The 13,546-nt window shown below is 39.5% G+C and overlaps 1 protein-coding gene across 3 annotated transcripts in view; it reads left to right on the top strand.

The window, feature by feature from the left end:
- The window catches only part of LOC135500442 (integrin alpha pat-2-like), a 40,936-nt gene that overhangs the window by 1,343 nt on the left and 26,047 nt on the right, over positions 1 to 13,546 (top strand). For 2 of the 3 annotated variants that reach the window (XM_064791918.1, XM_064791920.1), the window contains exons 2-4: positions 5,971 to 5,997; positions 7,529 to 7,650; positions 10,077 to 10,180. In XM_064791918.1, the coding sequence (XP_064647988.1) occupies positions 5,971 to 5,997; positions 7,529 to 7,650; positions 10,077 to 10,180 (253 nt within the window). Of the gene's footprint in view, positions 1 to 5,970; positions 5,998 to 7,528; positions 7,651 to 8,026; positions 8,131 to 10,076; positions 10,181 to 13,546 lie in introns of all 3 variants that reach the window. The other variant, XM_064791919.1, reaches the window with a different exon arrangement.

Genomic DNA, 13,546 nt, shown 5'->3' on the forward strand with positions numbered 1-13,546 from the left:
TGACACCATTGATGAATGATGGATGTCTCCCTGCGATCAACATCATAAGCTATGAAGAACTATTTTAACCGATGCTGTAATCGACGGTAAGGAGGGGGGAGAAGATTGCATAAAGGTTTAACTTTATCCACTTTATTCAATGATGGTTGCGTAGTCTTACCATTGGACTAAGCTTTGATATTCGAACCTTGATACAAAACTCATGATTCATCATCCAACACCAGTGGGTTAATGATCAATTACATTCTAATCTGCCAATCAAATCAGCAGCAGATATCAACCTAAATATAGGATTAAGAAAATATACAAGTTGCCATTCCTAAAAATAAACTAGACTTACGGGCTCTTAGTATTACGTAAAGCAGGCGTTATCAACAGGATGCAAGTTCCAGATGGGATGTGTAAAGGCAATCTGTAATTTGCGAAACTGAAGATAACGAAATGAATCGCACGTGCAGGCAAGGAATTAGAAGGGAGTTTTCGCCATTAAACTGAAACGCCCATTCCAGTGTTTGACATCATGATAACGGTGGACTAATTGGATGCGGTGCTTGAGTTGGCTTATCGCCAAAAATCCCGAGTAGGGTGTGGTCCGTTATATTCTTCTTTTCTGTTAACAAACAACTTGACCTGTATATGAGGGCTATCAAGCATCCTGAAAAAACAACAGTTTGACAGTGCCGGGAAATACGCTCTTGAATAGTTAAATTTCTTTAAGTTTCCAGGAATCGGGCAAAAAGCACTCCACTAAAATAATAAATAATAAAGATAAAAGTCGAAAAAAAGTTTTATGTACCAAATTTTACTCAAAAAACTGGTCTGCTGTTGACTTCTTATTTACACCATTAATTAAGTTATGTTGACATTATGGTTGTTAGGCATGTTGCCTCCCATGTAGGCCTGTGTATACATGATTATGCTATAAGGAATGTATATATTTGTAAACAAAAGGCGTTGTGTAGAGTAGTAAGTCGTTTCCGGCCGCCATCGACTTTCAAAAATATTGCGGAAGATGGGAACAGAGCGACCACTTAGCTCACTCGGCTGATGTGGGTGATAAAACACTCAAATGGCTAAAAATACACCTGAAGAGAAGGAGTCTTGTAAGATATCTTCATTTCAAAACTGTAAGGTAATATGGTACCAGTCTGAAAGGTATGTGGGAATATCTTCACATTGCATAGTTTTACACCCAAATGATTCATGTATGGCGTATGCGAATCCTGGTTAGGTGCTATTTCATATCCTTGGGGTTAGCCCTGATCTATTGATGGTCTGTTTGGAGAACATTGCGTAAGAGATTGGCACAGTTTTAATGCACAGGTTGATTTGTATAGCTTATGCTTAGATTACCAATCCACAGGTGAAGCAGCATTGATAAGCTAGCATGCCTACATTTAGCTCAATACTCAAGGTTATAAGGCCCTCGTCCACAAAATCAGTCAGTCATTCAACCGACCAATAACCAAATCAATCGATCAAAACGCCAGCCAAACTGACAAAAGATTCTGGTATTTTGAGAGTTAACTGGGCAAAGCTCAAATGACAATATGAAGTGCACTTCAGTCCAACGAAAATATTTGAAAAATAAGGAATTCCATCAGTAAGATAGTTATGTAATCATTCCCTTGAAATTTATATTAGCTGTGGTTTCATGCACACAAGGAATCTCAGTGTAGCTTTCCGATTCAATTATTCAGTTAGCTATGTGGCATTGTGTAGCCTGCACGTTCAGCCTGTTGGCAGTTGGTTGAGCTATCGCCTTGGGAATTTGGAAGGATTTGTCCCGAGATTGCTTCGTTCCTCAAGCATCCATTGCCAAGTAGCTACATTTTATGCGACATAACATCATATCATGAATCGTTGAACCCAGCTCGTCGATCCACACAGCAGAGTGATTACTTTGCTGTTTAAATGCTGGTATGAACAGGCATGACAGTTCAATTCAATGACCCGATTGCTGTGAGCACAAGAGGTAGCTTTGCACGATGAAGGAAATTCTTCATCATTAACCCTCTGGTGAGACCATGGGTAACCAACCAATCCAGTGATCAGAATGTAGTTGGTTTCCCTCATTCAATATGCAAATCGTGAAATATTCATCCCGCAGCAAGATATCAATATCGTCTGCCGACGCAGCAATGTTGTTTTGAATCTAAGATATCGTCTGCTCGGCCTGATTTATCCTTCCTTTGTATTGATCTGGGTTAAATGGACCAGAACTTTGACAACCATGGTTTGAGTGGTATTGGAGACTAGCGTATAAGCATGCGTAAGCATGTTTGACAATAACTTCAATGACAAAGTGGTCGATTCGTGTGGGCTCCTAGCTCAGTTGGTGGATGGAAGAAGCTAGAACCAACTGTGTTGCTCGGTGACCTGACCTTCGTTCAGTTCCAGAAATACCGTGCGTTACATTTGGTTTCCGATGGAGTGCAGCCTGATACATTCCCGTGATCCATGCGACCGAAGATGCCTTCACATGTTATCAAAACTTTGCATTTCTTTGACAGCCAGATCCTCTCCAGACATTGATCAGAACCAATCCAACGGCATGTCAGTATCGATTGATTTGATTGGTTGAAGGGCAGTATGTCAGAATGATCGATGGTTTTTATTGGTTTATATCATTGTGCTACAAGAATGGCTGCCAACTTGTCAACAGTTGATGTGTCCGGTATTATGATGGATGGTCGGGATCACATTATTGTCGATTTGACATGTTTGAGGCGGACGTATCACACAAAAGACAATTTCCAAAGCGTTTTGCAACAATTGTTACCCAGGAACGGTGAGGTTAGAGCTCGACATTAAGGTTTGGATGACTGAAAATCCGTTCGACAGCCAAACTGATCTCGGGTTCAGTTGCTCCCATATTCAAATCCTAAACGAGGCAATTTGACAATCACATCAAAAAATCTCAATTACTTTCCAAGACAATGCACATACGAAATGAGATACTGGTATCTACCAAGGAGGATACCGCGGTGACGTCATATCACGTGATCCCGACCCATATTAGTGATCGCTATGGCCAATCAGATTCAGTCTACTGACAGCACCAGCACTGAACACATCTTCACGTCTCACTGTCTGGTGCGCTCCTGTACACAAAAACACCAATAGACATGAAATATTGCAATACCTAGTATGGATTCTTCCTGTGTCGAATAAAATTTACAGAGCAGATTAACTTCCACGAATAAAAAAGACGTTTGGCGTGGCCAAAGTGCGGAAATAATGGGAAATAATGTCTCCGCTAAAATACACTACGAAATACACTAGGCAATGCACTACGCGATACACGGTAGAGATGCAGTTGAGTTTGTTATTGTTTTGACTTAGAAGCCCGCCCATATCATAATATATTCATGTATTCATGAAGTATGAACTCATTTCTGTCCCATACAACTCTAAGAACAGTCAATTTCTCCTTAAATCATCACCGAAACCGCGATATCCGCAGGAAGATTTCGTTCTAGTGTCCGAAAATGCATGATCTTACAGGGGCGCTAACTCGACAAATAGAGGGGATCTATGGGGATCTATGCGAGTTTTAGGTATTACAGGTCTCGAACTTGTAAAATCTGTAAACATGCCTCCAAATCCCATTATGATAATGAAGAGATTGCCCCATAACTGGGAGACTGTTTTGAAACCATCGCTAATTTTGGAAGATCGGTGCCGGCTATTTGGTTTAAAAAACCCTATTTTTCCCCATCAAAACAGCACTTTTCATTATTCAAATGATAGCTTATTGTCTGAAGATTTATTTCATAGCAGAAAAGTACTAATAACTCTGATTTGATGCGAAAAATCTAACTTTTTTGATGACTTGATTTTCCCTTGGCCGTGGATCGAGTTTGTTTACAATATGCAGCGCCATCTTGGAAAAGCCGTGACGTCACCGCGGTATCCTCCTTGGGTATCTACATGCATCTTCGAGTTCAGAACACGATTTCTCGAGTGATATGACATTTCCAGTTGAGTGTTTTCGTCCGCTATCAAGAGGCGTATGATACCATTCGTAAATTCCGTTTTGAATGCTAATACTGCTTGCCAGTCTCATCGACATCTCGGTATACTTCAGTACCAAACAAGCTACCAGCAATACTGGTACCAGTTATATTCTCAAGTATGATGAGGAGGGTGATTTGTCATATACCATTATTCCACTTTAAATCAGATATCTTTTCTACATCCTTGAAGCCTTTGAAGAATCGATTCCTTGGAGGAATGTATACAGACACGTTGTCATCTTTAACAACCCATTTGCCAATTGAAACAAGCCTACTTATCTGGTGAGGGCAGAACTTTCTAAATCGTGGCATTGGTTTCGTCTCACCACAGATATTTAATCCAAGTTACAATAACAGTAGAGTTTTTGTTGAGGGCAAGTTCTTTATCTGGCCGCGGTTCTCTGGTCACTGCATCCGAAATATCTGTTTCACCTCTTGCTTATTTAAGGCATTCTATCCGCCTTAAGCGAATAGACTGATGTCAGTTAGATCTGGTTTCTCATAGAAGGTCACTACTTTCACTTAGTCAGTTACCACATGTTAGCTTCACGTGCTTATCGAATTCGCACTGTGAGGATTGACTCTGACAATAACTGGAAGATGACATTTTCTATTGATTTCCATCAATTGCACTATATCGTGGTAAACAGTTTAGCTTTTAAATTGTGCTTCTTAGGAAATAACATGGTTAACTCTGCATGAAATTGCTGTTCAGCAATACATGTGATAGCAATGACGGAGGGTTTGTTACTCGTTGTATAAACCAATGCATGAATTCCATTGCGTCTTTCTCTGTATTTGTAACGTATTGCTTTCTACACATACTCTTTTTCAATGGTGTTGTTTTGTCAGTTGCAAACCAAACTAAAGAGTAAACGTACAGCTTTCATTCTGATGGCTTTACTGAGAGAACCGTTGTCTTATCTTCTCCATTTCCATCAACAAGTGAGTTCTCCTGGTGCGAATTCTGTAGCTAGAAATAGCTCATTGTGAGACAAGTAGAGGTATGTTCGAGGTTATTTATAATGACCTAGTGTCTGATGAGTGGGTCAAAGGTAATCCAGTCGCTTCGGAAATCAAGTTTAAAACCAATGACGCCGCCAGCGCTTTTTCCGGTCGTTGCATCTGACAATGAGTTTTGTTGTTTGGGGGGAAGAAACGGCCGAAATCTATTGACTGCGCTATCTGAGGATACGGCTGTCGTTTACTGCAGTCTAGTCAAGTCATTGCGATGTTAAGGGTAATGTTTAGCCTTGAGTTCAGCGATATATCTCACGCAAAATACACGTCACACCTGTGGAGCATACACTAAATCAATGAATTCGTCTACCAATCACGTACTGTAGAGTAGGCCTCCGTGCAATTACATGTTTCTCTTCATCATTAGGCTGAGGCATACTACGGAGTCTTGTTCTTAGGTTTCCGGTTTGTTGTTAATAGCTTATCCACCTGTTGAGAAAAGTATCATTCTAAGCTTCAAGTGGGTTATAATCGAACCTAATCGACACGAGAAGTTAAAGGGAGACTATAGGCAGGATCCAGCATGACCAATCTTAAGAAGATTCAGACTAGTATATCAATCAACGGGGGACTTTCCGTGAAGGCAAAACGTGGTCTTCATACTGGCCGGGTCGTGTATGATCCAGCGATAAATTGATATTGTGTATTCCTCGCCACGTATATAAAGGTCAAATACCTCCGATGTACTCCAAGACCCCAACTTCATGTAACCTAGTTTGATCGCCCATGATAAACAGGCTCTTTTCCTTGTTGCAAAGCTTAACTACTAAGATTCTGATTAACGACAGTCACAGATTTCTCCAGACAGTTCACATCAACTATGTCCATTAAAATCCTTTTATAACGATGATTGTCAGTTAATTTATAATTCGTGCATGTTAATAAAATGAATTGCTTTGCAAAGCGCTTAATCGATGACGTCATATTTCAGGAAGGATAGTTCAACCAATGACAAGTGGTAAGCTATCATGTGATCACATTTAGATGTGCGCTGCATATGTTATATTAGAGTTTTTCCTTCAATTGCCGACTCCCAAAATTAGCCCTTTTTTATGTTATCTGTTGGTGGTCTGGTATTTTTGTTTATTTATGTTTTGATCAGCTTGTTAACCAGTAAGCAAATTATATTTACTGCATAGACTTTTTAAAAAAAAATTACAACCAATTTTAATGGTTAGTATTCTTTGATTCTGTAGTGTCAGCACTTGAAAGAAAAACTTCACATTGTGTTTTTATGTTACATTTCACCTTGCACTTGATATTGCCTTCTCACCATTTGAATTTGCATGAAATTTAGATCAGTGGGGACTACCATTATATGCTGCTAGTGATTTTGAAGTCCTTCGACGGACGTATCCTACCCCTTCCCCTACCGCCATCCCTTCCCTGATTATGTTATTTATCATCATAGAAATAGAAAACAAATAGAATATTCCAGTGTCAAATGTTAGTTATTTTAATAAGTCATAAATCTTCAATATACCCTTCTTAAAGTTGGGTGATCATAATTATTTATAACTCAGTCTGACACATAATATTCCGGTAATAAAATTTTGGACATTGACATTTGGAAATTGAAAACAGAGATAATTATTATATGTCATATCGAACAAATGTCATAACAGGAAAGTGTATCATCTTGCATGCATCCTTGGTCAATAACAATACTTGACATAGTTTGATATCGTTAAGATGTGATTGTGAGATATGGTGAAATCTAACCTTTTAATATCAAGACATTTGATACAAATTCGTCCATAACTCCACCCATCCGTGATGATCGCTTATTACTAGTCCTAGACATTCTGTTCGAATCCAGTTTTCCTTGCTTACATAACTGTATCTGATCCCAGTATGCCTTAAAAAGCCTCAACATCTTCTTCCAAACTGTAGCATAACATAAAACTCCATCTAACCCTCCTGGCTCATCATATTCCATCTTCAAATGGCCATACGCGTTATGGTCATTTGGCTTCTTGGTCTTCGCTCCCTAGAAAGGGGTAGATAATGACAGACAAAGCTTGACCCTTGATTCCCCAAGATCTTAAACCTATCCTCTGCGACCTTCCTTGTCCAGCAATTCAATATATATTAGACTGATCAGCTAAGGCCAGCTTTCATTTAATCTCGTTATCCTATCGTTTTGTCAAATTAAGAAGTCCTTCAACAACTTTATCGTCTCATTAATCATCACAGAAATGTATAAGAAAGACAACATTTCGTGATAACCAATAGACAAAAAAGTGTACAGTCACCAGTCGCAATACCTTGGCAATTCTAAAACTAGTTTCGAAAAATTTGATCAGAACTTATCCAAAACATTAAATCTTAGTTATCATCGTACGCATGTGGTAAGATTTCCAGCCGAAACAATCGACAATGAGCAAAGTTTCTGTGAAATACCAAACAAACTAACTGAAATAGTTGCTGATTTATACCCGCAAGAAAAGGGGACACCCTTCTGATATATTTTTTCAATTTTCATGTAGGGTTTTAGTAGGGGCCCCGGAAGCCCAGACCAACCAACCGTCCGTAACAAGAGCTGGTGCCTTATACAGATGCAAACCAGACGACCCGAACGTATGTGAGGCTATTCCAGTGGACACAGAAGGTAGGTAGGACAACGACGTCCTGGGATTTTTCGACGTGTTGAATAGTTACCATAGCGTATTTGATACTGGCCAAGATTCGTGTTCTGGTCATATGGTTGTGTTCTGGTTTATAAAGTAAAAAATTGTTCACCTTTTTCACAGAAATCAAAACAAATAGATTCCTTCGCTGCAAATCAAGAGTTCGCCAACTCTAGAACCTGTAAAACAAGTCCCAAAGAAAGGTCCCATTTCGTGGCGTGTTGGCGTTTCACTTGGAATAGCTATCACCACTAAAATAGTACATGTTTCAAAAGAAATCCATTATGTAAAAGACTATCCCTTTCAGGCCTCTCATCTTTCTCTCCTCGTACTCCCAAACTAAGCTGCTCCTTTCAGGCCCCGAACTGCTTTGGAATGGTCGAAATGAGATGCAGTCAGAGGACAAATCTTTTCAATGGTTAGGTGCAACTGTTGAATCCGGAGCTCATGGCGTCATCTTGGTGAGTCAGTCACGTGATGCTTGTCATGTGATTGTCACGTGATGCCAACGCACGGAACAAGTGGCGCCTCCTATCTTTATTCTCTTCGCTTCTTGCATCTCTTTTGATATATTTATGTGTGTCTCAACCCTGCACGGTGCACGGGCCATCTAGAGTGACCCTTAAGATTTTTCAATTCATATTTGTATATATTCTGCACTTTAAGGACAAATTATGATTCAAAGAAGATCTTGAAAGGACGAGTGGACATGTTTCAGTCTCCTCAAATGTCAGAATTGCCAATCGACAACTCAACAGAAAATAAGGATCTTTAGATCAGAATTTGCTCTTAAAAAAGAAAAGGGTCTCTACTGGGTTCTGTACAGTACCAGCAACTATCAAAGAAGGCACCTTCCCCATTTTATACGATTGTCCTATGCTACCATGGTACATGTAATTTCGTCCAGATACAAGTATTGCCTTTCTAAAATGTGGTATTCTTTTTTGAATTTTGCGTTTAATTGGCTCTACAAAGGCATTTAGCACGTTACTTTACATGTGCTGTATAAATCTTCCAAAAATCCATGAATGATTTGAAAACTAGTGAACCCCTTTTCTTAAGTTTCATCACTTGATCTTGTTTATTGTTGACTGCAGCTTGGTAGGAACAGTAAGGTGTCAGTTTAGTTCATAGAAACCCCTCGCACATGCGCAGAATGTGTACGCATGCGTAGTGTTGACCCCTCGCGCTCGTGCGAATGTCTTTAATCATGGTAACAGTGTGACGTCACGTCCAGTGCCTCGCTTCATATCCTTCAATAACTGAACAAAGAACCACCCTTCCGGCTTCTGTAACTGTGCAGCTTGTCATTCCAACCTACCCACCCTGTCCCGTCACAGTTCACATTGGAAAGACCTTTTAAGTACTAGTAGGGGAGAACATGTTCATTTCACATGGCAGCACATTTCATGGGTGATAGTACAGTACAAGCATATATACGTACAAACCTCCTATCACGCTTTACAGAATGAAGACTCGTTTAAGATGAAAATTCAACTCATCATTTTCAATAGTCTTATTTTGAGTGATATTTGAGCACCTATACATGTAACTCATTTCTGTATTGATATTCGTACCATCAATACATATAACCATTTGTCACCCACCAAGACCTTGTCAAACACGTTCTACATCATTAGTATAATGCACCTTTAATAATGTGACGACGCTAGTAACCGCAATTTTTCTCTGTACCTTTACAAGTCTGAACATGTACGTAATGCTTCTGTAATGTACAAGTATGTTGCAGTTCAACACTGCATTTGGTTAGCAGGACTTATCCATCCATCGACGATTTTCAAACTTTGTCGTATGTTATCTGTCAATTAGTCAAATTGTCAATTTGTCAATGTGGTCTTGCCTGTCAAAGCGCCTGCGATTTTCCTGTTGTAACGGGTTCAAAGAACTAGACTGATGTCTAATGTTGTCCATCCAAGCTTTTAAATGTTTCTGATAAAATTTTAGAATTACAGGAATGTACCGTTTGTGTCGGAAAGGGTCTACCAGTGTGTGCAATTTATGTCTAAAGAGGTTGGAGATGGTATCCACCCCCTCCCCACCGCCACCACGTAACATTCTCGTGTCATTGGTATAAACCACGAGTTCGATTATTTCAGTGATTGTATCAGCGACTTTTTGTCGCTGACTTGAAGGTCTTTCATTGCAATGTGATGGAAATATCACTGATCGGAAGTCGCACAGTTGCAATTCCTGAAAACGTACTCTAAAAGCTCATATAAGCCTTTACGCTTATTGTTAGTGGATAATGGCCTTCAGATTGCATTTAAGCGAAAATACCATCCCCTCGTTGTTGAAAATGTCCCTGGCATCAACTCTCGTATTATATCCATCTCCAATCTCGTCCATCCTTTTGCACTTGACTGTCATTTTAACCCTCGTGTTGCAGGCCCTGAGCGGTTGTGGAACCTCACTGCATTTGTACCCATCGAAGACAAGTCTTACCAATGGTTCGGTGCTACAGTAGAGACTGCTGAAAATGGTGCTATAGTGGTGAGTGGGAGTCACGGGTTCGAACTCCTAGACTAGTCAAGCGAATCTAAACGAGTCGTAGTTTGACTTTCTGTTAACTAAACAATACTGTTATACTTTCTCACCCACTGTAGACACCTAGAACTAAATTCTGTCTCTGAAAAAAGGCTTTCGAGTTTCACTAACGAAGCCTTAACTCTTCTGAACTGAATGTTTCATTCTAAAAGACGCAGTTACGATATTGCCAATTTTCTGTATGGAAACAGTAGTATTCTGCAATGGCAACAATCAATGTACAGCGTCTTTGCGTATGCATCTTGCTGTATATTTGTGGATGTACATTGTATATTAGTAACTGCGTCTTTCCTTTATTTAACTTTCTACTGAACTTGAACTATTTTACGCTTTTCAACTCAAACTCAACAGCGACTAACAGGTTTTACCTTAAACCTATAACATCGCTATTACAACTTATCTAACTGTTGCCTTCTATAAAACCTAAATCACTGTCCAAATCCTTTGACATGTTATTTAAGTGTCGTCATTTTAACAAAGTCTAAATGCTTTCTCTTGTTTGCCACAACAGACAACATTGAAATTGAAGACAGAGCATTTGACCTTGACCTAAAGTGGCAACGCCAAGCGGCCAAACCCGTCTCACTCTCCTTTCTTCGACTTTATCTTGACAACCTACCGGCAATCTATTCAACTACTCTTCTCTACTTAGCCCAAGGAACCGCATTTCCCTCCCTCTTTTAACTAACGACTAACGCCAAAGACTAGATACGTAAACAACCAGTGTTCTAATATTGTTTTGTGCACTGGGGTCTTAGTTTTGCACCGAAGCACTCAGATGTTGTTCTGAATATGTTACAGATTTTGCGTTGTTCTCGAACTCCGTAGCCTGTCATGTCTGTTCGTTTCACCACGCTCACTTGAAGTTCCAATACACCATCATCCAAATTACCAATTTTTGCATTGCATGTTAATAATCCAGCTGCATTCCATCACCGAAGAAAACGAAAGTCGGGTGATACTTCTTTTAACATGCTTAAAGAAGACACAACAAGTTTAGCGTTCAATGTCTCCATTGCCATGACAGCATTCTCAAATTCGTACTGGTGTTTTACCCCATTTACATTCCATCACGCATTGTTCTAACAAAAGTTGGTGGTACATTGTAAGCTCATAACTTCTGCTTTCTTGTCCAACATCCAAATGGATATTTTCTGCAAACCGACAAAATTTCATTTTCTTCGATCTCGGGTAACAAATTGCAGCAGGATTGTCGAAAAAGTGTTCAATGTTTGCAAGATCTGCGTAATAAATTATCTAAGTCCAACCAGTTATTAGTGTAGTATTGTCAGGTAAATCAAACAAAATTTACTCTCCGCATGTTTAATCGATCTTACATAACAATTTTTCGATTGCATTATATTCACATTTTCAATTTCATTACATTTAATTGTCTTCGCATTTTTTTCTTGATCACGTAACTGTCAAGCATAGTGCTTCATCGTTTTAAGAACTGCATTATTGTTCAGCACAGTTTTTTTCTTTTCTACAGTCCTATATGTTTGATATTGCTTACGCACTTTAGATTCTCATGTTAACACATTTTCTCGTTTACATCTTTAACAATTCAAGGCATTGAATACAATGTGCTCGGTAGAATGGCTGTAACAATTTAAAATGATCAGCAATTATTATGCACTGCAATTTGGCAAAATGGTCTGATTTCAATAGCCATCCGTTATTCACCTCGAGCAAATTTATCTATGTGGAAAGTTGGCGACAGAGGCAAAAGACGATCTCATCACAGATCTCAAGAAAGTGAGGAGAGAGTACGATAGAAGTTTAGATATCAAGAACAGCTTTCGTATTATCACCATAGATTTGCTTTCATTTGAAACTGGATGTAATGTTGGCAATATGTTCTAAAGGTATGCAGATGGTTGGTATATCGAGATGGATTTGATGAGGCTTGTGGCTTGGATTGATATACGCCTCGAGGCTGCAATGTAAGGGTGTTTACCTTGAGTCTTTTACAAGGTGGGTCGGGTGGTGCACAGGTTGTAGAAGTGTAGCCGACATGTAGGCCTTGGGAACTTTTCTCAGCACGTATGCTTTACCCTGCCATGAAAAGGAGGGGGGGTGCAGGCACATGATGCCGCCCTACTGGAAAATGTGCCTCGTCATATTTTTGCCACGACGTGTCCTTAACTCTTAAGTGGCAAAAATAACAAAATACAAATTTTAAGGGATCTTTGCACCAGAGCAACTCGCCATACTTTATGGAAACAGTCTCAGAAATGAAAACCTTTCAGGATACTACACTGGGAAGTAGCAAACTCGGGCTATCATTACCGTACCTTCATTGTATTGTATCGCATATTATACTCCAGTTTTCCCAACGTATTTACGTGCCTCCAGCTTGCACACATTTCCTTCTCATCATAAAGCATTCTCCACGTTTCTCCTGTTCATTCGCATCAGTGTGTTTACAGTATAAATCTATCTCGTATTTACCGCTTTATCTTGAAGCAATCCAATGCTTAGAGCAGTGATATTTGCAAGGTTACCTTTCCATGCAAAAGAAGTTGTGGGAACGTGATGGTTAAGCTCATACCTCCTTTTTACTCAATGAATATACGCTTAACAATATAGTGATTTTGGCAGATGCACAAGGGGAACATCTGAATGTGCAATTACACATGTTATAACCATGTTCTCTAAACTTTTTTATCAGCAAGCTAAAGGTTTTTGAGAGAAGAACATTTGCCTGGTAACATAGTCAAACAATGATTCACCAATGCATCCTACCATCCTGTCTCATTTAAAACTCTCTGCCGAGGTCCTTGTGTCTCCTTCCTGAAACACGCATCCTGACAATCTTGACAATGTAGATAACAGCTAGAATACAGAATTTCCGAGGTTTGAGACATTGCCACGTTCTTCAGGTTTCGTAGAACATCGATTTTTAAAGACGATGCACACATTGAAAATGCAATGTGTAATTTACCCGAGAATAAGATGAGGGCAAACCACTGCATTGTCCCAGTATACAAACTAGATACACAATCAGATCATTTTTCGTACGTTGTTTGCTATATACATGATCAACTGGCGAAATCAATGATCGATGCACATTGGCACACTTGGAATGAACGTGTCGGCCGAAGGTTTACAGTACAATGATCATGGAAACCTAGCCAACTTGTCAATACTTTCAACGATGGACACAGACGTACTACTTAGAATGTTCGTTGCTTGCATTTCATCATCAACTCTGATAACAAACAAAGCAACTCATTCACTCCCCGTCTCATGTCTGCATTCTGTTAACTGTCTGGTTCGTGGTAATCGGGCAGGTAATGGCTTTAGCTT

This window comes from Lineus longissimus, chromosome 16, assembly GCF_910592395.1.
Source record: "Lineus longissimus chromosome 16, tnLinLong1.2, whole genome shotgun sequence".
NCBI lineage: Eukaryota > Metazoa > Nemertea > Pilidiophora > Heteronemertea > Lineidae > Lineus > Lineus longissimus.